Consider the following 27,034-nt stretch of genomic DNA (forward strand, 5'->3'; position numbering starts at 1 on the left):
TCATGTAACAAGGACCCTTTAATTGTACCTATTTTCTTCAATGAAGACCATATACATCCTCCATGAGAAAACTGAATGCAATTTTAATAGTTCCTTCAAGAATGTAATTTGGTTATAACACCAATACAATGCACTCTACATTCTACTGACTTAAATATGAAACTACTGATGAATCCTGTAATATGGGCAGATGCACAGCCTTCCAAATCTGACAAGGCAGTAGTTGAAAGACTACTTTGACAGGAATTAAGTTTTTGGTTTCATTGTGATTTTGAGATTAAAGGTAATTATACAATTATTCAGAATATATTTTGTTACTTATTTACATCATAAAATACTGCTGTTCTAAAACCATTCGTCAGTGAGACAATAGAATCTGAAAGAAAATGAGCACTCATGCTGCATTTTAAAGATATTACAAGCGTTTAAATTCGGATTATATCTTTATGTTTACAATTCAAATAGCTCCTTTTAAAAGCCATTTTACATGGTGAAATCAAGAACAGAATTAAGTACATCTTAATATTTTCCACTGATATATGTAGAAATTCATTTACCCATGGCATATTTTTTTTCCAAAGCGAAATATTACTATCAGGAGATGATAGTTTTTCAATTATTTTAGCTTGAAAATTAAAAAAAAAATACTTACCAGTAGATAAAGGCACAATTTTTACTCACTTCAAGTAATCAACCACAAAATGATTGCTTACTTTCAACATGATTGATTGACATTTTTCAAACAATCTGTCTTTAATCCTGACAGCTCTTTATTTATTATGTTTCATGTACTTGCTATGGGTTACTAGTCTCCAATGGGTGTCATCATGGGAATAACCAAAATATGATAATATGACAGCAGGCTGACAAAGTGTTTCTCATCCTTGAATTATATGCCAAGTCAAGAATGGGGTTGAAGAGTGCTGCAAAAAAGAGACTGCAGGGCTACTTATATCCTTGTAATAAAACCAGCGATAGCAACAGAGTTATCATCTCACTTCCAATTTCTTCCCTTCAAGAACAATTTGAATCTCTTTGGCATCCAAAGTCTCATAAGTCAACAATGCTTCTGCTAGATTCTTATGCTCTTTCGCATGAGTTTTCAAGATATGTTTTGCTCGTTCATATGACTCCTGAAAGAGAAAAGCAAGTCATAGAAAAAAATGAAGAAATGCAATAACCATAGGTAAGGAGAAAATAAAACCAATGAGGCTTTAAAGTGTGTTGATTTATACTTTTAAAAGCATTTAAAGGCTTTGTTCCAAAATATGAACTGTTTGTGTAAGAATATAAACAGCACATGGAATGTATCACAATAGAAGAGTTTGAAAAATGTTTCAAGAGAGTCTCTGCCTTTCTAGAATGTTCATTTTTTTCTGTTGTAACTAGCTTGAGCATTTCTTTCTTTACCCTCCAGCAGTTAATTAAAGCCTGGCTGCTTCCTTGGAAGACCTGCTTTCCTGAAATTCTTACTCTTATTTCAAATACTTCTTGGTTCCCATCACCATTTACAGATCCTTAGTAACCTCTCTCTTACAGAAAGTACTACTCCTGAAAGTCAAACCATTTGAGTATTGGCTACCAAAGTCCCTTGACAAGCCATCTGATTAATACTGATTACATTCCTCATTCAATACACACTGCCTCTCAGCCAGATCTTTTCCTTCATCACAAGAGCCACCTTAAGAGATGGGTAACTTTAGTATCTAAGAATACAAAGCAACCTTACTAGTAAGCTCCAGACTAACATCCCTATTTCTAACTTAGAGTCTTCATTATGATATCCAAATTCATTAGCTTCTTATTAAACAAAAGCAATCTACCCACACCAATAACTTGTATCCTGGTTTGGTCTCCTAGTTCTTCAGTTAATGGCACAAACAATACAGTTACCAGAGGCAGAAATCTGGAAAATGGTTTCAACAGCTCTCTTCCCTTTCCTATCTGATACGTAATATTTTATGTCCATGTAGCCAAGGGTGTCCGTGAACAACTAATCCTCCTGTCTCTGCTTTCTAAGTGCTGAGGTTGTAGGCATATGCTACCATGCCTCGTTTCTGTGGTGCTGGGAATTGAACTCAGTGTTTTTGTGCATGCTAGGTAATTACTACCAACTGAACCACATCCCCAAATTTGCATTGGTATCTCTTGTGCACACTCAGGGTTTCTTCATCTCTATATTTTATAGGGTGAGATTTAGTATCAGTAGTTATGGTCAACTTGTTTTTGTTTGCAGTTTTGGGACTAAACAAGCACTCTGGACTAGAACTGTTAACTGCCCCCCACCACGTTACCATTTTTAAAGTAGGTAGGCACATTTTGTAAAATAACAAAAAAAAAAAAAAAAAAAAAATCAAGCTCAGAAAAATATTACCCGCAGAAGAATTCTTATTTCTTGTTCAATGGCTGATTGCGTTTCAGGACTTAGTGTTCCTGCATCACTGTAGGTCATGACTCCAAGCTAAAATCAAAAAGCATAAAATAATTGAACAAATTACTACCAAGAAGTTCAGCATAGTAAATAGTAGCCTTTATATAAACTGGGTACAAGAAATGCAACATAGGGGCTGGAAAGATGGCTCAGTGGTTAAGAGCGCTGCCTGCTCTTCCAAAGGTCCTGAGTTCAATTCCCAGCAACCACATGGTGGCTCACAACCATCTGTAATGAGGTCTGGTGCCCTCTTCTGGCCTGCAGGCACACACACAGACAGAATATTGTATACAAAATAAATAAATAAATAAATAAATAAATAAATATTTGAAAAAAAAGAAATGCAACATAAAAATGTTGAGTACAATGAAATATTCTATGGAAACCATAAGAACAAATCAAAATAGCAAACGTGGGTATGATGAAAATTAAAGTCCTTTAAGTGTCTTTTCAGAAAACTCTGACAGCTCTCACAAATCTAGATTACAATGTAATCTAGGATTACAATGAAATAAAAAATGTAAATAAGTTCAGAAAGATGAGAGTTAAATAATTTAATTTAGCAATTTATTAATTCAAGAGGTCTAAGTAGAAAAAATCTCTATTACTACTCAGAGCAATACTAGAATTAAGTCACGAATTAGGAACCAGACAATGAAAAAGAATGTTATCAATTCATAAGTCTATCAAAGAATGACATAGAAAATAAACTACCTTTTCACTCATTCCAAATCTGGTAACCATCCTCTTTGCAATTTGCGTTGCATTATCAAAATCACTAGAAGCACCTAGACATAAATAAACAAACAAATAATAAATAAATACCTTCTGAAAATCTTTAAAAGAATAAATACGAATTTCAAGTAATATCTATGAAAAACCAACCTGTTGTAATATGATCAGTTCCAAATATAAGCTCCTCTGCCACTCTTCCTCCCATGCTAACATCCATTTGTGCAAGCAGCTGGGCTCTAGTCTCATTCCATCTGTCATTTTCAGGCAATAGTGAAACCTATACAGTTTAATAACAACCACATAATAAAAAGGAAAGGCATTCAGACACACTTCTGAAATAGGTACACTCATAACCAAAGCTATTCAGTGTTTCCAGACACTATGTGATAGACATGGTCAACAGGTAACTTAATACATGAAAGCTTTATGACGTGAAACCAACATGGAAAACAAAGAAAATCCTCTGTACGGGTGCATCTTACAAACAATAGCTACATAATGCTGCAACAGGACTTTTTTTTCCAGCTGCATAAAAATATTCAAGCAGTCATATATTAGAAAGATTCAAGAACGAAGCATGTACTAAGAGGCATCTTAGAACAACTACAAAACCAGTTGCTATGACATAAGATGTGTCTTTATGTCTAGTAGTTAATTTAGATATTTAAAATTATAGTCTATAATCACTCTTCAATTGTATTTCTGTGGAAATATGTAACCTGAAATATATTATAAAACTACTCTGATCAATTATAGCAAATGGATCTTATTTCAATACTGTTCAAGAAATCAAAAAGGATAAAAAAAAATCATTGGGAAGTCGCAGTCTCCCTAAACAAGCTTCTAGAAAGTTTTATTTGAAAGTGAATTTTAAAACAAGAAAATGAGGTACAGAAGGCAGGTGGCTCAAACATGTGATCCCAGGACTTGTAGAAGTGAGGCAGGAGGATTACCACCAGTTTCAGGCCTGTTCAGGGTACATAGAGTTAAGTTACAGAGTGGATTATAAAGTGAGAAGTAAGACCTATCTCAAAGCAAGCAAGCAAGCAAGCAAGCATGCAAGCAAGCAAGCACAACTAAACTAAACTGGTACATGGTTCAGTGCTGAGCCAGATTCCCATGCCTGAGTCTCTTGGGTTCAAACCACAGTCACTGGGTAGAGGTAAGGTCTATAGGAAACTTACATGTCCAAGTGTTGGCCCCCGAGGCATGATTGTAGCTTTATTGATTGGCATTGCATCTTTTGTGTAATACGCAATAATAGCATGACCAGATTCATGATAGGCTGTTATGGTTTTGTTTTTGTTATCAATTTCCACACTTCTTCTTTCTGGTCCTAAGATAAATACCATACTATTTTAGGAACTGCTAAAACAGTAGCCTAATCCCAGAACTCCAGAGATAAGAGAATAGGTTCCAGGCTAGCCCATGATTCACTGCGATAACAGGAAGGCAGAAACACACACACACACACACACACACACACACACACACACACACACACACCCCGAATACATGAGGACTCATTCCAGAGACTGGAGGCATTGTGTTCACAGAAGTAATCTCAGCACTCAGGAGGCTAAGGCAAGATGATTACCATGAGTTCACAGGCAGCCTGAGGTACATAAGTGTAAGTGAGGGCCAGCTGACCAGTTTACAGTATGACAATCAGTCTTCAAAAAATAAATAAATAAATAGGGCAGGGGTAAAACCAACTGAACAAAAAAGGATGGCCTGCAGAACAAGGGGAAGAGAAGGAAGACATACCCATTAGAATTTTATCCTTAGAGAACTCTAGTTCCTTCATGGTAACCATTTCTTTTCCATCAACAGCTGCTTTTAATGCAGGCTTGGTTCACAAGATTCTCCAACTTCCGCTCCAGAAAATCCAACAGTACCACGAGCTATGATTTCTGGATCAACAGCTACAGAAAAGAGAACAGCATAAGGAATCTCCCATTGCTATACAGAAGCTCTTCCACTGAACTCACGTTTTGAGGTAGAAAAAAAGCACGGTTACTCTGAGTTACAACTTAAAATATATATCTTAAAACTAAAATTAAATTCACTGAAACTAATGCCATTATATGCAAATAATACTAATTAGTATTTAATGGTAATAATGTTATTAATAATAATTTCTGGCAATAATAAAACATCTAGAAAAATTCTAGGTTTTATTAACTTTCTGAAAACAAACAAAAAGTGGACTTACTAAAATGAATTGAAATTAGAAACTTCAAACACTGACCTACGCTGGGCCTGGAGAGATGGCCAGGCAGTTAAGACACACCAACTGCTCTTGCATTGACCCAGGATCAGTTCCCAGCACCCACAGGGCAGCTCCTCTTCTGGCCTCTACTGGTACTGCAGTCGGCTATGTTTGGTATAAATACATGCAGACAGTTTACAAAGATAAAAATAAATATATCTTAAAATATGTCCTATGCTAATGTTCAACACTGACCACAAATTGAAAAATCACGCTCACCCATCAAAATTCTGTTCTCTTAACTATCACTTTCAAACACCTTGGTCTCCCTTTATTATAGGAAACAAACAGGTTGTTAAAGACAGTCTTGGAAAATACTGCAACTTATGCTATGGTCACTTGTTTTCAAGTGACTCCATGTTTCTATGTGCCTTGCTCCATGTTTTGCTTTTTCCTAAATGGAGTCCATTTGTTTTGTATTTTACGTGTGTGTGTGTGTGTGTGTGTGTGTGTGTGTGTGTGTGTGTGTGTGCGCGTGTCTATAAACCCCAAACAAAATTTCCTTTGGAATCAGAATTCAAGAATAAAATACTTTCAAGGATATACACAACTGAAGAATGCACATAAAAATGGGAATAAAGAGAATGAAAAAATTAACTAGTTTGAGGCATAAATCAAAAAACGACCATAAACAGGATGGCTAGATAAATTCCCATTTTACAGAAATAATAATGTCAGAATCAAGGAATTGAACTCACATTTGTCAAACTTTATTTTATTGAGATACCATTTCAAAATTTCAGTCCGACCCTTCACATCTGGTCTTGGAACTGTAACTTGCATGTCAAAACGACCAGGACGTATTAAGGCACTGAGGGAAAAATTAAAAAGATACATTTAAATTGATAATCTGAAGATGCCAGCATACACTAAACATGTGACAGGGAAACAACAACAACCAAAGATAAGGCAGAAAGACAGACTTCTGAATATCAATGTTCACACACTTCCCTCAGAAGCATGGTGACAGTAAAGTCTCAGAAGGCTCTAGGGTACTGAATACCCACAATCACAAGACTCAAAAAGCTAAGGAGTCCCAGGCCAACCAAGATTATGCAGTGTAAGCTGATGTGAAATAATGAGCAGAAGGCAGAACAAAGATTTGTACGGATACATGTGTGCAGCAAAGGCAGCACTGTCTATCCTCCCCCCACGTCAAGTCCCCTCCCTCTTCCCGGTTCCCACTTCAGAGCACTGTACTGTCTTCTCTCTATTGCAGCTGTACCCCTTCTCCAATGGTCCTGTTTTGTTTTCTTGGTTTGTGTGGTTACTCCAAGTTATGTACTCACATCTGAAGATTTGGAGATGGATGTGTGGTTTCTATATTTAGTCATGCCTGGCATTGGAAACTATTCAGTTGCCCAAGGCCAGTAAAGACCCATGAAGGAGAACTACAACCACTATTTTACAAAACCAGCACTATCCCTAAGCACATTCTAAGGATTTGTTCTTATACCCACAGTGTAACCTTCACTCCTCATCAAGGAAACTTCTCTTTGCAAACTGACAGAGATCATTACAGAAAACTACACAGGATCAAAATGCAGAGTTGTAGAGCCCAGTACCAACTGAGACACGCAGAACAAAGCTCCCACACCTAAAGTTCAAAGGCCACTTAGGAAGAGGGGCGGTAACCAGAAGAGTCAAAGGGTCAGGGAACTTGTACGAGTGTGTTAGCTCCTATACAGACGGTTATCTCCTACACTTAGGGGGTCTCACCACCATGGTTGCCTAAACATGACCTCAACAAGGCTGATGCCACGTTTTGCTACAGTGGATGGGGGAAAGCTTAGGAGGTCTCAACTCTAGACGAAGAACTATAGGTAAGTAAAATGCTGAAAATAGGAACAAAAGTCTTTCCCAGGGAAGGGCATACCAAATAATTATCCAATACAAAATGGTACCTAAAAACCATATATATACAAGTAACACTATACACACTGAATAGGTTCTATGCACATACTTAGGAATACTCACACACACAAACACCAAAAATTAAAAAAAAAAAAAAAAGGCCATGAATTTGAAAAAAGGCCTGGTTTGGTAGTACATGGGCATCTGTGTGTGTGTTGCGGGTGGTGGGGGGATGCATGGGAGGACTTGATGTGATTACATGGGAGAAAGAAATGCTGTGATGATAGTAGTAAAACACTCATTAAAATACATACTCCCTTCTCAATTGCTTTCTAGAATGCTGGACTGCTGTATTAGAAAAAGACAAGCTACTAATCACACAAAAAAGAACTCATAAAATTTTTAAATATAGGAGGGGGACAGGTGCATCTTAGGGCAGGTGCCTGTCGAGGCCAGAAGGAAGTGTTTGATCCCCTAGAGCCGGAGGTACAGTGGCCGTAAGCTGGAGGTGTGGGTGATGGAAATCAAACTGAGAGCCACTGCAGAACAGGCTGCTTTCTTCACCACTGAGCCATCTCCAGTCCCCTTCCCAACACAGAAACTTTTAATGCTATAAATTTCACTTTCAAATGCTTTCTGTTTAAATATGATACATGTCTTCAATATTATTGAGAAGTAAATAATTCACTTGGGTTTTAATATATTAGGTTGTGCAAGCATCACTTTGATTTATTTTTAGAACAATTTTCTATTTTAGGAATTCTATGTCCATTAGTAATTATGTCACAGTCCCAAGCCTCTTGTAGCTAATCTGTCTCTGGGTTTGCTTATTCTAAACATTCCCTATAAATGGAACTGTGTAAAACTTTATGTTGTGGTAGACTTCTTCTCTAGTACAATGTTAGCATATGACAGTACTTCACAGAACTCTTCATACTTACTTATCTAATGCCTCTGGGAAATTTGTGGCACCTATAATGATTACTCCTTCATTGGGTTTGAAACTAGAGAGGAAAAAAAATAGTACCATTTCACTGACTGAAGCACAGCTTACATGTGAAAACACCCATATATAAAGCTGATTGTCATTAACTGTAACTGAAAATAAACCATTTAAATAGCAAACCACCTGTTACAGTTACTTAGGAAAACAACCTGACATAAATGGCTCAGGTGCCTAATTAAATATCAAAAAAAAGTGTTTTTAACTTTACCAATTCAAATTATTTGGTCTTAGACCTCTATTTAATCAAAATGTCTCATGCTGACATTAAGAAAGTTCATTCAAGCTGGGCAGTGGTGGCTCACGCCTTTAATCCCAGTACCCAGGAGGCAGAAGGATCTCTATGAGTTCAAGGCCAGCCTGGTCTACAAGAGCTAGTTCCAGGACAGGCTCCAAAGCTACAGAGAAACCCTGTCTTGAAAAAACAACAACAACAAAAGTGACATTTCTTCCTTTCTGTATTATGAACACAGATGTAAGTTTTAACTTGATCATAACACTCAGTCATCAACTAGACAGAACTAGTGTATTAATCCTTACTTTAGGGGGTAGGAGTCAGTGCTGGGGATCTAACCCAGGTATTCATGTACTAGAAGCAGATGATCCACGACTGAGCTATACCTGTAGAACTTTAAGACAATTCTGAAGCCATTTCTGACAACTCTCAGTACTTCCCCTCCTCCCCTGGGAACCGAGGACATAACAGCTATGCATGCACGTACTGAAATGTTGGGAACTTTCCATCTCCCTGAATAGGGGCAAGATAACCCTTAGGTGTTGACTCAGTTACTGATGTTTTGACTTAGCCCCTGGGAAGTGGCAAAGTGACCCTTAAAAGTTTCCCTTTACCTCATCTGATCTGGCAACCACTCTCCAGCCAATTATTGGTAATAGCCTTTTTGAACAAGCCAATCATAACAGCTAAAGAACAACCCCCAGACACCCCTTCCTTCTGTGGTTTTTCCCTTTAAAAATAGCCTGTACCAGACATTCAGGGTCTTCTAGCCTCCCGACTGCTGGAAGACCCTGTCATGACAGAATTAATAAAATCCTCATGCTTTAACATCAGCTGTGATGAGAGAGGGGCGACTCCTCCTCGGTGATTGGACACCAGGGTCCAACATACCTATCCTCCATATCTTTCTTTCTTTAGACAGTCTGATCTTAAATCATTGTTTTTCTCTTACAAATATAATAAATTAAAAATAAGTATACACTTACAATTTCAAGAGAAACTGATACATTAGTAATACAAAAAACATGAAAGAAAAATTTTACTTCTTACATGAGAGATGACTGTTGCTATACATGTAACATTTAATATCTATACAATTTTACCAAATCCTTCATAAGAACTTACACAAAATGAAGTGTGTAAATATCAAATGCTGGAAGATACCTGTTACTCTAAATTATCATTAAATTGGATAAATGCTAACTTTTAAATTATTTCATATATTTAACAAAGACTCAATTACCCATCCATTTCAGCAAGAAGTTGATTGATAGTCTGCCTTGAATATGGATGCATTGGAGATTCAATTCTTTTCCCACCAACAGAATCTAATTCATCAATAAATATAACGCAAGGAGCATTTGCTTTTGCTTCTCCTAAAAAAACAAAAAAGATTTAAATAAGTTGAAAGAAATTAACACCTTTTAACATAAAAATATTAAGACTATCAGTATAAAAAACGTCATAGTAGAAAAAGAGGTCACATTTTACTAAAAAATAATAATGTTGGAGGAGGGGCTGTACTGAAGAACATGATAGAAATGAGAACTGGCTATCCATTCTTTCCACTGTACAAATTAATATAATCGGAATTCAAGTTAATAACTCTTAATTATAATGCTACAGAATTGATAAATAAAATGGAAAACCAAAAATTCAAGAACTAACTTTCAACAGTCCCTAACTTCATCTTGTATACCTACTAAGCCTTATTAAGCCTGTTTTAGAATACAGGGCTTTCAACATATCTCAGTAGAAAATGGACTTTAGTTCAAATTCCCAGAACTCAAAGGTGGAAGAGAACTGACTGCATGGATTACTTACACACACACATGCACACACACACACACACACCCCATACATACACACAATAATAATAAAACTGTCTAAATAAAGGTTACAAATCCATTTTAGTTTTATCATTAAGTTGCTTGAAACTAAAGCCCATTTATTTCAGAAATTCAATAGAAGAAATTATCAAGAAAAGTGTAAATAAATAAAACATTACTGTTTCTCTAAGTAAGAAAATGTAACATTGTCTAAAATATACATCAAAACATACTAAAGCCGACGGTGGTGGCGCACGCCTTTAATCCCAGCACTCGGGAGGCAGAGGCAGGTGGATCTCTGTGAGTTCGAGGCCAGCCTGGTCTACAAGAGCTAGTTCCAGGACAGGCTTTAAAAAAAAAAAAAAAGCTACAGAGAAACCCTGTCTCAAAAAACAAAAAAAAACAAAAAAAAACAAAAAAAAACAAACAAACAAAAAAAAGAAAACATACTAAAAAGATTTCTGATCCTGCTGGCTCCTACACCCACAAACATCTCATCGAATTCTGATCCAGAAGCATAATAAAAAGGAACATCAGCTTCTCCAGCCACAGCTCGGGCTAGAAGTGTCTTCCCTGTTCCTGGTGGACCAACCAAAAGAATTCCTAAAAGGGAAAAGAAGCAGACAAGAATGAGCCATTATTTTTAAATTCCCTTGATAAGAAACCTCAACATAATAATTATTAATTTCTATAATAGAAATGACAGTAATGATCAATATTGCCAAACTTTGGCAAACAAACTACGTTTCTACTGTTTCACTTCAAGATTTTCTCTAACGACTAATTTTCCTGTACCATTTAAATATTATTTACAGCCAGGAGTGGCCGCACACCCTTTAATCCCAGCACTAGAGAGGCAGAAAGCAGGTGGATCTTTGAATTCGAGGCCAGCCTGGTCTACATACTACATAAGGAGCTTCAGGCCAGCCAGGTCAGAATGAGACTCTGGGTTCAAACAAACAAACAAACAGACATAAACACATATGTAAAATTCACATCATCAACAAGTAAAACAAGAAAAAATATGAAGACAAGGAATACAGAGTACTCATTTTGTACAACATAAAAACTCACACTAAATGATATGCGCCACACTGGGCAGTGGTGGCACACATTTTTAATTCCAGCCCCTCTGGCGGCAGAGGTGGGTAAACATCTGTGAGGTTAAGGCCAGCCCGGTCGACAGAGCAAGTTCCAGGACAACCAGGGTTACACAAAGAAACCATCTCAAAAACAAAAAACAAAAAAAAAGGAAAGAAAGATATGCGGGGTCAAATATAATGGGAAAAATCTTGGGAATATAGTTCCATTAAAGACCAAAAAATATTTTCTAGACATTTGGTATAAAATAGAAAATTTAAAAACCAATGATATTAAAGAAATAATGCTAATTTGGGCTGAATTAGATAAGATTACAGCAATGTCTTTATTTGTAGGTGACACATAGTTGATGTCTACAGCTTTCTTATATTCAAGGGGAAAGAAAAGACACAATGAACATGCACATATAGGCAAACACTGAGAAAATGTCAAATACTGTTGAGTATAGGGTGACAATACATAAATATTAACTGCTAGTATTCTAAGACTTCCCAAACACTTAAGTTTTCATACCAACACGCTTTTCCCATAGTAAGTTGGAAAAGAATTCCTGATCTGTTTAACTCTTGTAATTACATTAAAAAAACAAACAAAAGTATAGTGATGTTACATTTCAATATTAAAAACTAAAAACAAGCTCAAAAACAGCATAACGTTTTACATAAAGTATTACCATGCTTTAAGTGATATCCAACTGGTTTAAGCTGCTTACTATTTGACATATCTTAGTGTATACCCTCAAAATTTTCCATAAATAAGAAATTGAGTATAATTATAGTTTTAAATATTCTCTCTATGCTATTACATCACTGTACCCCTAAGTGGGAAAAGTTTAAGGAAACTTTTCCAGAAGTTTCCAGAAGAGATGCTCAGTGGTCTAAAATCTAGCCTTAAACCTGCAGTGCCTTTGGATCATTTAACATAGCTACCAAATACCTGAATGTTAAAGGTTTCCCTAAGCTACTGGTGCTATGGCAAAACTGTTAAAACTCAGAGACAGAACCTAGTAGGAAGAGGTGGGTCATTGGAGACATGCCTTAAAGGATAGATTGTGTCTTGGATGCTATACCATGCTCTCCACTCTGCCCTCTACTCCTTGATTTCTGGTTATTGTGGGGAGACAAGCTTGTGCTACCATGTACTGTATGCCTAGCCTCACCTCAAACCTCAGGAATGCATCAGGACTGTGGATTAAAACTTCTAGAACTACAAGCCTGAAACCTTCCTTTGAAGACAACAAACATAAAACAAATTAATCTTTAACAAAGTAATTCCATTCCTAGAAATTTGTTTCTTTTTTTCTTTTTTCTTTAGGGAAGGGTCTCCTGTTTTTCAGGCTGACCTCAAATTTCTGATCCTCCTGCTTCTACCTCCAAGTGTTGGGATTACAGGCTCAGTTTATACCACGGTGGGGATCAAGTCTTATGCTTGTGCATACTGGATAGACTATATAGACCCAATTGCCCATTAGAAACCTATTCCAAGTAAATAATTAGGCTAAAGGACAAAGTCGGTTAAAGTGGTCATCAAACTGCTAGTTTTTAATAGAAAAAAATAGTTTACATAAAAGTATAAATGTTACAAATAATTAGCATGTAGTCTTCATAACTGTAAAATCGTAAGGACAATTTCCACAGTTCCCACTTCTCAGAAAACCTCAAGAATTAAAAAAGGAAATTTAAGGAGTAGGAGTATAGCTTAGTGGTATGGTGCTTGCCTAGTATGTACAAGGAAAGTGAGTTTGCTCTCTAGTACAAGAACAAAGCAAAAGGAGAACAAAAACATCAGTGCTCAGTGTGACCCTGAGTTGGTGCCGGACCCAGATAGGGGTGGTGACATTTGAAAGATCATTACAAGAGCAAATGCTGAACAAATGCTGAACTTTGTGTATGAAGTAGTGAAGTTAACAGTTTTATATCCACATAAAAGCACTAGTTTTAAAGCTATAGAAAATAAAAACTTTATGTGAGGTTGGAGAGATGGCTCAGTGTTTAAGAGCACTGGATTCTTCTTTTAGGAGGGCCTGGGTTTCAATTCCTAGCACCCAACATGGCAGCTCGCAATCTGTAATTCTAGTCCTGGGTGATCTAATGCTCTTGCCTTGCCTCCACTGGCACCTGGAAAACACACAGTAGGCAAAAATACATGCAGGCAAAACATCCATATGCGTAAAGTTTTTTTTAAAAAATTTAACTAAAAATACTCTTTTTGGTAAATGTACAGCTAAGCATTTAAAGAAGCATCACGTCTTACTAGAAAGTAGGACAGAACTTTATGTGTGGAATAAGCACGTATTTTTAAAAACAAAAATTAGGAACTGAACCTACTCAATACTAATATGGGCAAATAAAATTTGTAATCTATTACTCTATGATTTACACCAATTATGACAAAAGGAGAATATCTTACCTTTGGGAAGTTTGCCTCCAAGCACAGTAAATTTTTGTGGATTTTTCAAGAATTCAACCACTTCCTGTAATTCTTGTTTGGCTTCCTCCACCTTAAATGGTGCAATTTACCAAATAATGAAATAGAAGTTAGATTATCAAGGTTTCCTTTTTGGTAATCTTATTTATAATGTAGATATGAGTGAATTTGGCCTTTTTTGGTAAAACATTTTTTAATACGCTAAAGGTTTTCTAATCCTTATTTCCAATTACATGGCATCCTTATTATGCCAACAAAAATCATTCGAAGTTCCTAATTTTACTCAAAAAGCGAAACAAGTCAAATATATTGGTCAGAGTTAAGCTGAAACTATTAGGAAAAACACAGCATAAGGCAAAAGAGCAATCAGAAAACCTATGATTATATTTCTAGAAAATTTCACAAAACTATTTCCAGAAAACATCATTACTAGAACAAGAAAAGGTTTGTTTTAGTTCTCCAATGGACTTTGAAAGTTATTCTAAATCACTTAGATTCTTACTAAAATTTTGTAATGATAATAATTAAAAATAAAGTTCTACTTATGACCCAGAAAAATGGACACATGTTCACCAAAATGCACAAGGTACATACTCACAATATTAGAGTTCCAAACTATAAGCAACCAAAAATGTCTAAGTTAGTTAAAGAGCAAATTTCGATAGCCATATAATGCAAACTGTGCAATCAGGATACGTGAACGACTGCTCTACACAGCATGGCCAGACCCCAACCAAAATCATCATGTTGGGCAAAAGAAGAAAGATGCAAAACAGGATATTCGATGCATCCTACTGCTCCTAAAACAAGCGCTTCTGGGGGGCTCTTGGGTTCTAACATTCTTTGTTGGGCTAAGAACTGATGAAAACTATGTGCTCAGCCGGGCGGTGGTGGCGCACGCCTTTAATCCCAGCACTCGGGAGGCAGAGGCAGGCGGATCCCTGTGAGTTCGAGACCAGCCTGGTCTACAAGAGCTAGTTCCAGGACAGGCTCTAAAGCTGCAGAGAAACCCTGTCTCGAAAAACCAAAAAAAAAAAAAAAAAAAACTATGTGCTCATTCTTGAAATTAATTGTGTATTTTTAAGCAAGTATGTTGAACTTCAAAAGATTTGCTGAGTTATTTAAAAAGAACATCTTACTGCACACTGAAAGACTAAAACATATCTAACTTAAAATAATGGGTAAAACAACAATTTAAAATTCTAAAAATAAGGCAAGAGACAGGAAACACTGTTCACTTCTCAACTAAATAATATCCCGTCCCCAATCTCTGTGGCAAGTGTACCTCCAGTTGAACAACAGAAAAGGTTGAGCAACAGGGTGAGATAGATAATGATGTTCTAAACAGTTCTTAGTTTTTAAAGCAGCTCCATATAAACGTACTTACATACTCAAAAATCCTGGGCAAGAAATGATTCTTATGTACATTTCTTTTTTTTTATAATATTTATTTATTATATATACAATATTCTGCCTGCAGGCCAGAAGAGGGCACCAGACCTCATTACAGATGGTTGTAAGCCACCATGTGGTTGCTGGGAATTGAACTCAGGACCTTTGGAAGAGCAGGCAATGCTCTTAAGCGCTGAGCCATCTCTCCAGCCCTTATGTACATTTCTTAAGACTTGAGAAAACTGTGTAAAGCAAACCTACAAGTTACTTTGCTCATATGAATTTACATTTGTCAGAAGCTACTTCATTAACGAATGTTGTTTAGTTTTCTGCCTGTCTACAGATTTATACTCAGACATTCCTTCATTCCCCACTGTAGACAGAAACTTAAAATAACCCAACCAAAAACAGCTCAACAAGAATTCTATGTTTTCTAAAGACTGACTTTCATTTTGATGGTATATGTGTGTCTGTGTGGGGCATGTGCACGTTGAGTCAGGTGCTCATAGAGGTCAGAAGAGGAATAAGATCCACTGGGGCGGGAGTTATAAGTTATGAGCTACTCAATGTGGGTGCTAGGGATAGGGGGTACTGTCAAGAAAAGAAAGTGCTCTTAACCACTAGACCATCTTTCTAGCAGCAGGAACTCAAATCAAAATAGAAAGGTCCTGCCTGAGGACTTAAGTTTTAAATAATCATCATACCAATACCTTCCTCAACTGTTCCCTTTACGCAATTTAAACAGGGCTCATAGCCTTAAATTGCAAAAAAAAGTTTCGGACAACTGGTTTAACCAGATGGAAGTCCAATGCAGAATATCAATAAGGTAAATTACAAAGAAAGCAAAGAAATCTTAACTTACCCCTTTAACATGTTCAAACGTAACATTTTTCATCTGGACAGGATCTACAGCAGAATCAAGTCCTGTAGTTGTCCGGAAGCGAACTAACAGGAAGAAATACATGTGGGTATTTGATATCAAAATCTAGAAAAATTGCATGTTTAGAAGCCTAAGTTTCTCAGATTAACCTAAAAGAAAAACCAAGTCTCATTTCCAATGGTTCCTTAGGGTAGTCAGCAACTGTTTTCCTCCTGTGTTAGAGTTACTTTTAAATGGGTTTTTATCAATCCCTATCTAAATGTTACAAATATAAATTTGAAACAACTCTTCATTCTTATGATTGATGCTCACTGTCCTTGGTTGAACTTAGTCATTCTTAGGATCCAAAGCCAATGAAGATAAAGGGGCATTAGAGGACAGTTAATAATTGGGCCATGATATAAGATCAGCAAGATCCCAGGAGAGAAGAGAACACCCCTAAAAGTGTCCTACGAGTCCTACAACTCCAGTCATTCACTGTCCTCTCCATCAGAGCTAGGAAAGTCCCCAGGACTCCAACCAGCATACAATCTCCAAATACAAAGGTCATTTCAGACAGAATGTCTCTCATGTTTCCATGAGAATACATGTGTTCAGCAGAGCCTGACCCATCCCAGAAGATGGCACAGATGGGTGGAGGAAAAACTAAAGAAGCCAAGGGGCTCCCCTAAGTCCCTAAAAGTAACCCTAAGAAGCCTTCACAATAAAAAGAAAATAGACTAAATTTTGGCCATCTGTAATTGTTTTAAATATCCAGCAGTAAAGCACAGACAAAAACTAGATTAACAATAATATAAAACAAGAACAACATTAGAATTTTTAAAAGGACAAAGACTGACTCAGTCCTTATAAGGTTTCCCGTCACACCCCAATGTGGGCTACCAACACACCAGGTAGGGCATTCACAGCCATCAGACTATAATTATCTCAAGCTTTTCCTAAGTGTGAATATTTTCTCCTGTCTGAACCCTGATGTTCTAGTTAGATTTGTCAACTTGACACTACCTAGATTCACCTGGGAAGAGGAACCCTTAATTACAATTGCCTTGATCAGACTGATCTGTGGGCACGTCTATGGGCACTGTTTGATTGCCAGCTGATGTAGAAGGGCTTGGCCCACTGTAGGTAGCACCATCCCTAGACAGGTAGTCCTGTTCTGTGTGAAAAAGCTCACACACTGCCTTAACTTTCCTCAATAATACATCATAGACGTGAAAGTCAGATAAACCCCTTTCTCCCCAAGTTGTTTATGGTCAAAGTGTTTTATCACAGCAGTAAAACTTAGAATTATTCCTACTAGAATAACTAATGGGGACTTCAATGCTGTGATGATTATCACTGTTGATTTGACAGGATCTAGGTGAGATACTTCTGGCCATGCCTACAAGGGAGTTTCTAAATTGGGTCAAGATGGGAAAAAACAGCCTAAATGAAAGTGAAGGTCCTGCAATGAGCAAAAAGGAGAAAGTGAAGGAAACACCAGAATTTCACCTTCCTCGAGTCCCGACTGAAGCTGCAATGCGACCAGCTACCTGAAGCTCCTACAGCCATGATGAACTGTGCCCTGGAACCATACGCCAACTAAATTACCCTTTCTTAAGCTGCTTTTGTTAGGATATTGTGTTTCAGCAGTGAGAATAGTAACAAATATACTTGGTGACAAAGACTCTGAGTCTTTAAGCACAGGGCCCACCTATCCCAAGACATTATATCTAGAACACATCTTCACCCTAGAGCACAGAGCTCTTTCAGCCAATCTGTAGCCAAGCTATTTAGGGCTAATTAGGGCCTTCTGCGGACTAACAACTGTGATGGCTTAAATAAGAAAATATTCCAAGTAGGCACGGTATTTGAAAACCACTCGGTCCTCAGGTGGTGATGCTGCTTAGGGAGTTTATGAAACTTCAGGACATGAAGCCTTATCCCACTTCCAGCTTATTCTCTGCTTTCTGTGAGATGAAATGTGATCAACCAGCTTCCTGTTCATCTCCAGTTACCATGCCAGCCCTACTATTACTAGAAACCAAAACAAACTTTATTATTGCTTTTTGTTTGATTGACTTTGTTTTTGGAGACAGAGTCTCACTATGTAGATCTGGTTGGCCTGGAAATTACTATATAGCACAGGATGGCCTCCAGTTTACAGATATTCCTGCTTCCTGCTGGAATTAAAGGTGTACACCATCAAACACACACAGTGGATACTTATACAATCAGGTCTGGAATTAGATCTCATTAATTTTCATGGTGGAAATGGGTTACCCCTGTTTTAGTCTCACTGGTCACCCTGTGAGTCTCTGAATTGCTGCTATTCCTCTAGTTCACTGTTATTGATCCTTCCTCAGATAATCCTGCGGTAATAACTCCATAATCTAAGTTCTTTTGATTTCTAAGGCCTTAAAATAACTAAGTGTAGAGATCTCAAACACCAGTCTATACCCTATTTTTAACATTAAGCCAGACTGAGATACCCACCTAAGTGATTTTTAGGGTCTCAATTGTTCAAGGGGTATTGCTAAGTAGCTAGTTTGATAGTTAGATATTATCAGGCTTGAAGGTCATTAAAACTCAGCAGCTTTTAAAACCAAGAACTAAAACTGAAGGCTTACTACTTGTCAAAACTATAAGAGCTAAGTCTTATTCTGAATTATGCAGAAGGTCATCACCAAATACTCAAACTTTACAAGATTACTATTTAACTGGAGCTGATAAAGAAGAAGGATACAGAGGGCCAGAGAGATGGCTCAGGGGTTAAGAGCACTCGCTGCTCTTGAAGAGGACCTGGGCTCCGTCCTAGCACCCAAAGAACAATCTCACAACCACACCTAACTCCAGTTCCAGAGGACTCAGTGCCCTCTTCTGGCCTCCACAGGAACTAGGCAAGCTGTGTACACATACATTCATGAGGTGAAACCACTCACAAATTTTAAAAAAGAAACAAGAAATATATTTATATTATCTCCTCAGTAAAGGTCAACCCAAATGGGCCTCAGTCATCCTGAACAGGAAAATATTGCAACAGGAAGCACTGTCTTCTTTAGAGGCTTTAGAAATTGGAGATTGCCTAAAACGTAGACTGGCAGCATGATCTCCTTGCCCATCTTCCACTGTCGCTCCTTGCGATGTGTGCTCCCTGTACTCTGCAATCAACTACCTAGCTTCTAGTCTGCTATTCAAAACAAGCAAAGCAGGTGTGGCGGTAAGGCCTGTCACCCTAGCACACAGGAGTTAGTCAACAGGACAGGGATGCTCGAGGTCATCCTTGGCTAACCATGAGCTCTTGTCTCAAACCAAAATTTTTCAAAGCTGAGCTAATGCTCTGTTGGCATCGGTGTCATGCAGCATGATGAAACCAGTAACCCATAAACTGGACTATGCGATTACATGTCAGTAATCCTAGCACTCAACCCTTGTCAAAAAAAAAAAAAAAGGTTTAAGAAAATCTTTAAATCAATGATGATCAAAGTTTTTGTAAATAAAAATCTTATGAGGAATATATTAAATGGAGGTTCCTAGCCATAATACAGGCTTAGGGTTTATTGATTTAGGAATGAGACACATGTATATAAATAACTTGAAAGTAGAAGGCAACTGTTTAGGAGAAGGAAGGTAACCAATAAAGGGAGCATGCACGCGCGCACATGCATGCACACACACACACACACACACACACACACACACACACACACACGGGGTGGGGGGGGAGAGAGAGAGAGAGAGAGAGAGAGAGAGAGAATATAAAACCTTACTCTGTGTGAGTCAGGTCCAGGAGTCAGCATTTTCAAAAACCGTGATGCTCTTAATTTTTAAAATTATTCATTTAATAACTTACCATTTTGATACACCTGGTCACAGAAATAAAACTTTGAAATCACTACGATAAGTAAAAGTCTTTACCAGAAAGAAAAGGGTTTTTCAAGAGTCCATAAATGCCAAGCAGGAGCAGAACAAAGACGATCAGACGAGTTCGCCTTAAGGAATCTGCAAGAGGAAAAAGCCTTGAATTAAATGGCATTAATGAACTATATATAACACCTTTATGGTACCTTTAATACTAGATTATTACTGTGTTTTGCATTTGGTTAATAAATTAGACTTTAAGCTGAAAATAAATGCTCTCTAATGGGAATGTTGCTTAGCATGCATGAAGCCCTAGGTAAACCTCAGAACAACCCACCAACTGTTTTCAAAGTTTGAGTTTGCAGAAAAGTTGAAAGTACATTTCTACCACCCACCTTGCCCTGTTGCCCCCAGGTCCCGACTAACATGCATTTAAGTAGCAAGCTTGTTAAAAATAAACCAGTATTATTGGTATAGTTTCTCAGGTTTACTGAGTGTGAGCCCTTAAAAATCCACCTAGAATACAGAGTAGGTTTATATTCAATATTCTCTTCCTCGCTCTCTCTCTTCTCATCTCTCTCTCTCTCTCCTCTCGCTCTCTCTCTCCTCTCCTCTCCTCTCCTCTCCTCTCTCTCTCCCTGTTCCTGTCCCCTCTCCCTCTCCCTTCTCACCCCACCCACAGTGTGTGTGCTCGGCTCCTTTACTGGTTACCTATTCCTTCTCCTAAACAGTTGCCTTCTATTTTCAAGTTATTTATATACATGTGTCTCATATAGTTCAACTTCAATTCTGCATGTGAAATACACGCACTTTTTATGCCTTCCCCTCCATTAAGAACTCTTCCTGCAACCACTTAGCATACACATAAGTACCTATATATACATACGTGTGTGTGCATGTACACACACGCATTTATGAATCTTCACATTCATTCAGATTCTGCATAAAAATAAACATGCAATATTTTTCAGTCTGGCTTATTAAATTTAAGATGACAATATCCACTTCTATCCATTTTCCTGCAAGTGACATTTTCTTCTTCTTTACGGTTAAGTAGAATCCCAGTATATGAATGTCACATATTTTCAAACATTCATCTGTTGACAGGCATGTAGACTGGTTCCAGTATCTCAGCTATTGTGACTGGAACATAAGTAAACATGGACTTATAACATCTCAATGCCATGCTTAGATATCTTTGTATAAAACAGCAAAAACAGTAAGTACAGCTGGACCATAGTCAGTTCAATTTTTAGTCTACTAAGGAATCTTCATGTTGATTTTCCTAAGGGCTTCACCAGTTTTCCTTGCCATGAGCACTGTAAAAAGGTTCCTGTCACTCTCTGATCAGTAGTTGTTCCATTTCTTAATGACAGCCATTTCTGACTGGAGATAATCTCAATGAAGTTTAAATTTGCATTTCCTCGGTGGCTGAAGAAGTTGAAACTTTTTTCATATACTTTAAGAACTGTTCAGTATATTTAGCCATTTACTGATCAGATGGTTAAGTTTTATGGTGAATAAGAATTGAACAGATTCTAGACATTGGCAAAGTTTACTCTCCTGACTCCTTCTGCTGTGTGCAGTTTTGTAATTTCATACACTCCGACTTGTCACCTTGTGTACTTCCTCACCTGCTGGAGTCCATCTCAGAAAATCCCTTCCTGGACTTCTACCTTAAAGTGTCGTACTTGTGGTACAAGGAGCTTACCTTCACACACGGTTCACATGACACAATAATTTTTTTAAAAACTAAGAAATGTTTTGTAGCACTTTAAGCAGAGGACTAAGATCCGCTCAGCTGTTCTGCCCATATCATATCGTATCGTACCATTGGTCTTCTGTGTGAGAGCTTGAGCTTTGAGAAAACCCTCTGCAAAACCAGTTTTAAATGCATCTTGGTGAGCTTCAGGTATGTTTTTAGTTTTCATAAGTTTGTCCAAACTCTCAAGATCTGTTCCTCTGTCCCGCAACAGAAATCCCTAAAAATGAAAAGAAAATACAGCAGAGTTATAAAGATACAAAAAGGACGGGCAATGGTGGCGCACGCCTTTACTCCCAGTACTCCAGAGGCAGAGGCAGGCAGATCTCTGTGAGTTCGAGGCCAGCCTGGTCTACAAAAGGAGTTTAAAGATAGCCGGAGCTATATAGAGAAATCCTGCTTGAAAAACCTAAAATAGATAAATGATAAAGATGCAAACATAAAGAAGGCAGTGTTCTGAAGATTTTCTGTCTATTGGACAAAGTCAAGCAGGTACACTTTATAAATAATTTTGATATTCTGCTAGAAGCAGTAGATATGACAATAAAATGCTACCTGTAAAAAACAGAAATACCTTACTGAAAATGGGACCCTGGGGCCAGAGAGATGGAGCCATTAAAGGTGAAGCTTGCAACCAAAATGTCAAGAGAATGGGACATCAAAACCACACATAGATTAGAGATATATTTTAGCTGGCAGTATTTGCTTAGCATACATGAGACCTTCAGTTTAGAACTACATAAACTAGACTTGTCAGCACACATATGCAATGCTAGCACTAAGTTTAAGGCAATCCTTAGATACATAGAGGTAGAAGCTAGTGTGGGCTATATGAGCCCACCCATGTCTCCAACCTCCTCACTTCCTTCTGAAAGTCATATAGGCGGGCACACCATGTCATAGGTCTATAATTGCAAGCAGTTGAAAAGGATGATTATGAGTTCAAGGCCAGCCTGAGCTTATGCAACTCTCTCTCTCTCTCTCTCTCTCTCTCTCTCTCTCTCTCTCTCTCTCCCTTCCTACTCCCCACACACACATACACCAAAGCAAAACAAAACAAAAAACAATATATACACACGGGGAATAAACATAATGAATAAACAATTTGAAAGAATATAAAATAATGTTCAAAAAATTGGTAGAGTCAATGCCCAAGAGAATAAGGTTATTTAGTGACCAGCATATGCAAGGTTGAGAACAGAAAAATGGTCAATAAGTACAATAAAACACTCTGTTAAATGAGACTGATTTGGGTAAGAAAGCAGAATAACCAAGTTAATTAGGTTACCATTTAAGGAACAAGGGTGATATAAGTTTGGAAGCAAGATTGAAAGTAGCAAGAATATACACTGTGGAATATTAGCTAATAATGTTACTCATTTGTTTATGCTGTGGAATATTTACTTAATAGTGCAAAAAATGTGTTGCATTCTTTTATATTGCATTTGTTTAACTCTGTGAAGCTGTGTTACTTTGCCTGCCTAAAACACCTGATTGGTCTAATAAAGAGCTGACTGACCAATAGCTGGGCAGGGGACAGACAGGCAGGGCTGCTCTTTAATTTAAGAGATTAAATAGGAGAAAAAGAGAAGAGTAGTGAGAAAAGGAAGAGAGGAAATTGTCAAGGGACAGCTACCCAGCCAGACACGGCATAAGATGGAAAGAAAAGATATACAGAAATAGAGAAAGGTAAAAGACCAGGGGCAAAAGGTAGGTGGTATAATTTAAGAAGAACTGGCTAGCAACAAGCCAAGCTAAGTTGGGCATTCACAAGTCAGACTATGTGCAATTATTTGGGAGCTGGGTGGTGTGCCCGCAAAGAGTAAAAAAAAAAAAAATAACCAAACACAACTACAAATAGAAACAAAGGTATCAAATGAGTACTTGCTAGAATAATTGAGGCAATAAAATGTTAAAGTGTCTATGAATGGCAGTGCAACAAGGATGAAGGGAAAGATTTAATTAAGAAACGTTAGCTGGGCAAACTGGTTCACATTTGTAATAAGATATGGGAATCTGAAGCAGAAGAATTGCCTTAAGTTTGAGGCCAGACTAGGTTACACATTGAGATCCAGAACCACCTGTGCGGCAGACTGAGATCCTGTCTCTAAAAAGCAAGACATCCCCTCCCCCTGCAAACAAACAAACAAAACACTAACAAAAGATAAACATTTCAGGTTAGTGGTATAGATCAGTGGTAGATCACCTGGCTAGAAACCATGAAACCTAGGTTCAATCCCTAGGACCACCACTTCCCCAAAGATACTTATTAGGGTACACTGGAAAAAGGACAGCTTTTTCAGACAGTACTGGGAAATCTGGACTACAACATATAAAAAAACCCCAAAACCTTATCTCTAATCCTATACATGATTCAACCCTAAGTGAATCAAGAACTTTAAGCCTTGATACCCTGAAACTGGTAGAGAAGAACGGAGGACCACGCTTCTGCTCTGCCTACTGGAGGACATGACCACAGTTCTGAGTGAGGCTCCAGTAGCACAGAAGAACAACAGTCAATAAATAGGATCTTGTGAAACTGCCAAGTTTCTGTGTAGCAAAAGAAACTTCAAGCAAACGAAGATGCAGCCCACAGAATGAGAGAAAATCTACCAGCAATTTCTCTGACAGAGTTACTGTCTAGAACAGGTCAAGAACTCAAAATGCCAAGCATTAAGAAAATAAACAGTCCAATTAAAAACCAGGCAATGAAACCAACTGGACAGAAAATTCTCAGAGGAAATACAAGCAGTTCCTAAATGCTTTAAAACGTGCGTAGTCATCAAGGAAACTGAAAGGACTTTAAGAATTGAGGACTACAAATGACAACAAATGCTGGTGTGGACATGGCGACAAGGATCTCTCCTCCCACACTGTTGCTGGACGCGGGGACTAGGATGGCTGCTCTGATATCAACCTAGAGAATCCTCAGAAACTAAAACCACAACTGCCACATGGCTGAGCTGTATGCCACGGACATACACCCAACTGACTTTATATCCTGCTACAGAAAGAGTCACATTACTGCTCTACTTACAACAGCAAGGAAATGGAATCAGCACACGCTAATGGATGGAGAAGAAAAACAGGGACTGGGCATGGTGGTGCACGCATTTAATCCCCGCACTCGAGAAGCAGAGACTGGTGAATCTCTTCTGAGTTTGACACTAGCCTAGTCTACATAGTGAGGTCCAGGAATGTCAGGGATATGTAGGGAAACCACATCTCAAAAAAGAAGTAAGAAAAATATGATGCATATACACAGTGAACTCAGTTATACAGGCAAATGAAATTTGTAGTTAAATGTATGGAACTGAAAAAATTATACTAAGGTAACAGACCCAGAAAGACAAAAGTCATGTTCTCTCCATTATGCAGATCCGAGCTATAAATCTTGTCTTGTGTATTTAACTTGAAGTCCAAGTAGAAACCAAGAAACAAAAGAGGGGCCTTTTGGGAGGAAGGGAGTTGGGGGGAAACTATCATACCTTAAGGAAGAGTTAAGTATATCGCTTAAGTATATTGTAGGTAAAAGGAGAAAGGTAGACTACTGGTAGCACAAAGGCTCTAACAGGGCAGGGTAAGGAGCATGGTAAAAAGCTGGAAATGGAAGGAGGGCTAACCTGAAGTATATGGAAGGCTAAACTCACAGGCCAATTAAAAATATTTGGAGGTATAACAAAACACATGTGAAATGAATGAAGAGGGGAGGAGGTAGAGGCTAAAGACTCAACCAGATATGGGCAAGTGGACAGGGGAGTGGAGGGAGCTGTTGGGTTAACCAAAACCAAGGATGTATGCAAAAGTCTTATGAAAAACCAGTAGCTAGTATACTAATTTCAAACTAACTTAAAAGATAGCCCAATAGAACTACCCTGCCTGAATGGACAATGCAGTTCTCAGAATGTATAAGCAATTAAGTGACAATACAGGTGTAAGAGACCTCTCTACATGTAGTCAGAGAGGCCTTAGAGATTTTCAAAACACAGGCTACTGCCATTAATTAGTCTTAGTTACCCACCATAACTACAAGATAAACCTAAATTGCTGAAGATACCGCACACCTTGGACACAGGACATAGAAAAATCAATCTCAAAATGACTGATAAAGTTCATCCCTAATTGCTAGCTTTCAGTGTTGAAAGGTGCAATGTAGGTGGTTAGGAGAGAAAGTACATCAGTGGTTTTAACCAGATCTAGACCCTGCATGCTCCAATACCGACCAGCCACACAAGAAATGCCTACTTGTGCAACAGAGGCGTGATTGTTAATGGGGTGCCCAACCTCTCTCTGGGTTTGAGACTTGTTCCACAGAAGGGAGTTCCATGCCTGGTACCTTAATCCTGCTCAAAAAGCCCATGGTAAGAATGGTTATAAGTCCTAGGGTAAACATCTGCTTTTTATTTTGGTAATTCTATTCAGGGTTTCTCTGTGTAACAGATCCGGCTGTCCTGGAACAAGCTTTGTAGACCAGGCTGGTTTCAAACTCACAGAGATCCACCTGCCTCTGCCTCCCGAGTGCTATGATTAAAGGCGTGTGTCACCAAACACCACCTTCTAAATATTAATTTATGTTTATAATACACATAGACCTGGCCTGCTTTCAACCTTGGTCAGCTTTTTTTCGCACAGCACAGTAGTCAATGCAGCAATATAAAACTATACAAAACTGTAATAGTACTAAGAAGAGACTGATCATTCATCCCTACACAGGAATTCTATATCATGCACATTCCTCCTCCAGCAAGGTTCAGGGAACATGGAGGAAAAGGCAGAAAGAATTTAAGAACCAACACATAAGGAGGAATCTGTGAAATATTGTCTTTGGGTATGACATGGTTATAACTTTCATGAACTCACAGCAACTGAGATTACCTGCACAAGAACAAGCCAACCAAAATTCTGACATAGGTGGGGTAGACAATCTCCGGGGCCCACCCTTTATTGAGTAGCTATTACTCTTTTCTGAGGATGTGGCCACTGGTAGGCTTCTCAAGCTCCAGTGGATACTCCCACACCCATACATATATGGCAACACTAACTGGACTTAGTAGGTTACAAAAAAAGAAACCTGTAACTTTTAAGACATGAGTTTGGGAGGCAGACATGTTCGGGGAGATATAAAGGCGGCTGAAGCAGAGAGTGCGGGTGGATATCATACTTCACTGTATACATGTATGACACTGTCAAGAATAAAGACAAAAACAAAAACATTTTTAAAGATTTTAGAGGCACAACAAATACACAAGTAGTTAATTATTGTGGGTAGACAG

The 27,034-nt window shown here is 38.0% G+C and overlaps 1 protein-coding gene and 1 non-coding gene across 2 annotated transcripts in view; one reads left to right on the top strand and one right to left on the bottom strand.

Moving 5' to 3' along the window:
• The window catches only part of Yme1l1 (YME1 like 1 ATPase), a 36,371-nt gene continuing 9,337 nt past the window's right edge, over positions 1-27,034 (bottom strand). Inside the window, 16 exon segments of the mRNA XM_038333402.2 lie at positions 1-1,133; positions 2,375-2,461; positions 3,146-3,219; positions 3,317-3,443; positions 4,351-4,502; positions 4,934-5,012; positions 5,014-5,037; positions 5,039-5,091; positions 6,137-6,249; positions 8,234-8,296; positions 9,774-9,906; positions 10,810-10,962; positions 13,870-13,960; positions 16,142-16,224; positions 20,057-20,140; positions 21,831-21,981. Of these exon segments, the coding sequence (XP_038189330.1) occupies positions 990-1,133; positions 2,375-2,461; positions 3,146-3,219; positions 3,317-3,443; positions 4,351-4,502; positions 4,934-5,012; positions 5,014-5,037; positions 5,039-5,091; positions 6,137-6,249; positions 8,234-8,296; positions 9,774-9,906; positions 10,810-10,962; positions 13,870-13,960; positions 16,142-16,224; positions 20,057-20,140; positions 21,831-21,981 (1,611 nt within the window). The 3' untranslated portion in view covers positions 1-989.
• Trnas-aga lies at positions 23,942-24,012 on the top strand. The gene has a single exon. It is a non-coding gene; the product is annotated as a tRNA-Ser (tRNA).

This window comes from Arvicola amphibius, chromosome 6 (assembly GCF_903992535.2).
Source record: "Arvicola amphibius chromosome 6, mArvAmp1.2, whole genome shotgun sequence".
Classification (NCBI taxonomy): Eukaryota; Metazoa; Chordata; class Mammalia; order Rodentia; family Cricetidae; genus Arvicola; species Arvicola amphibius.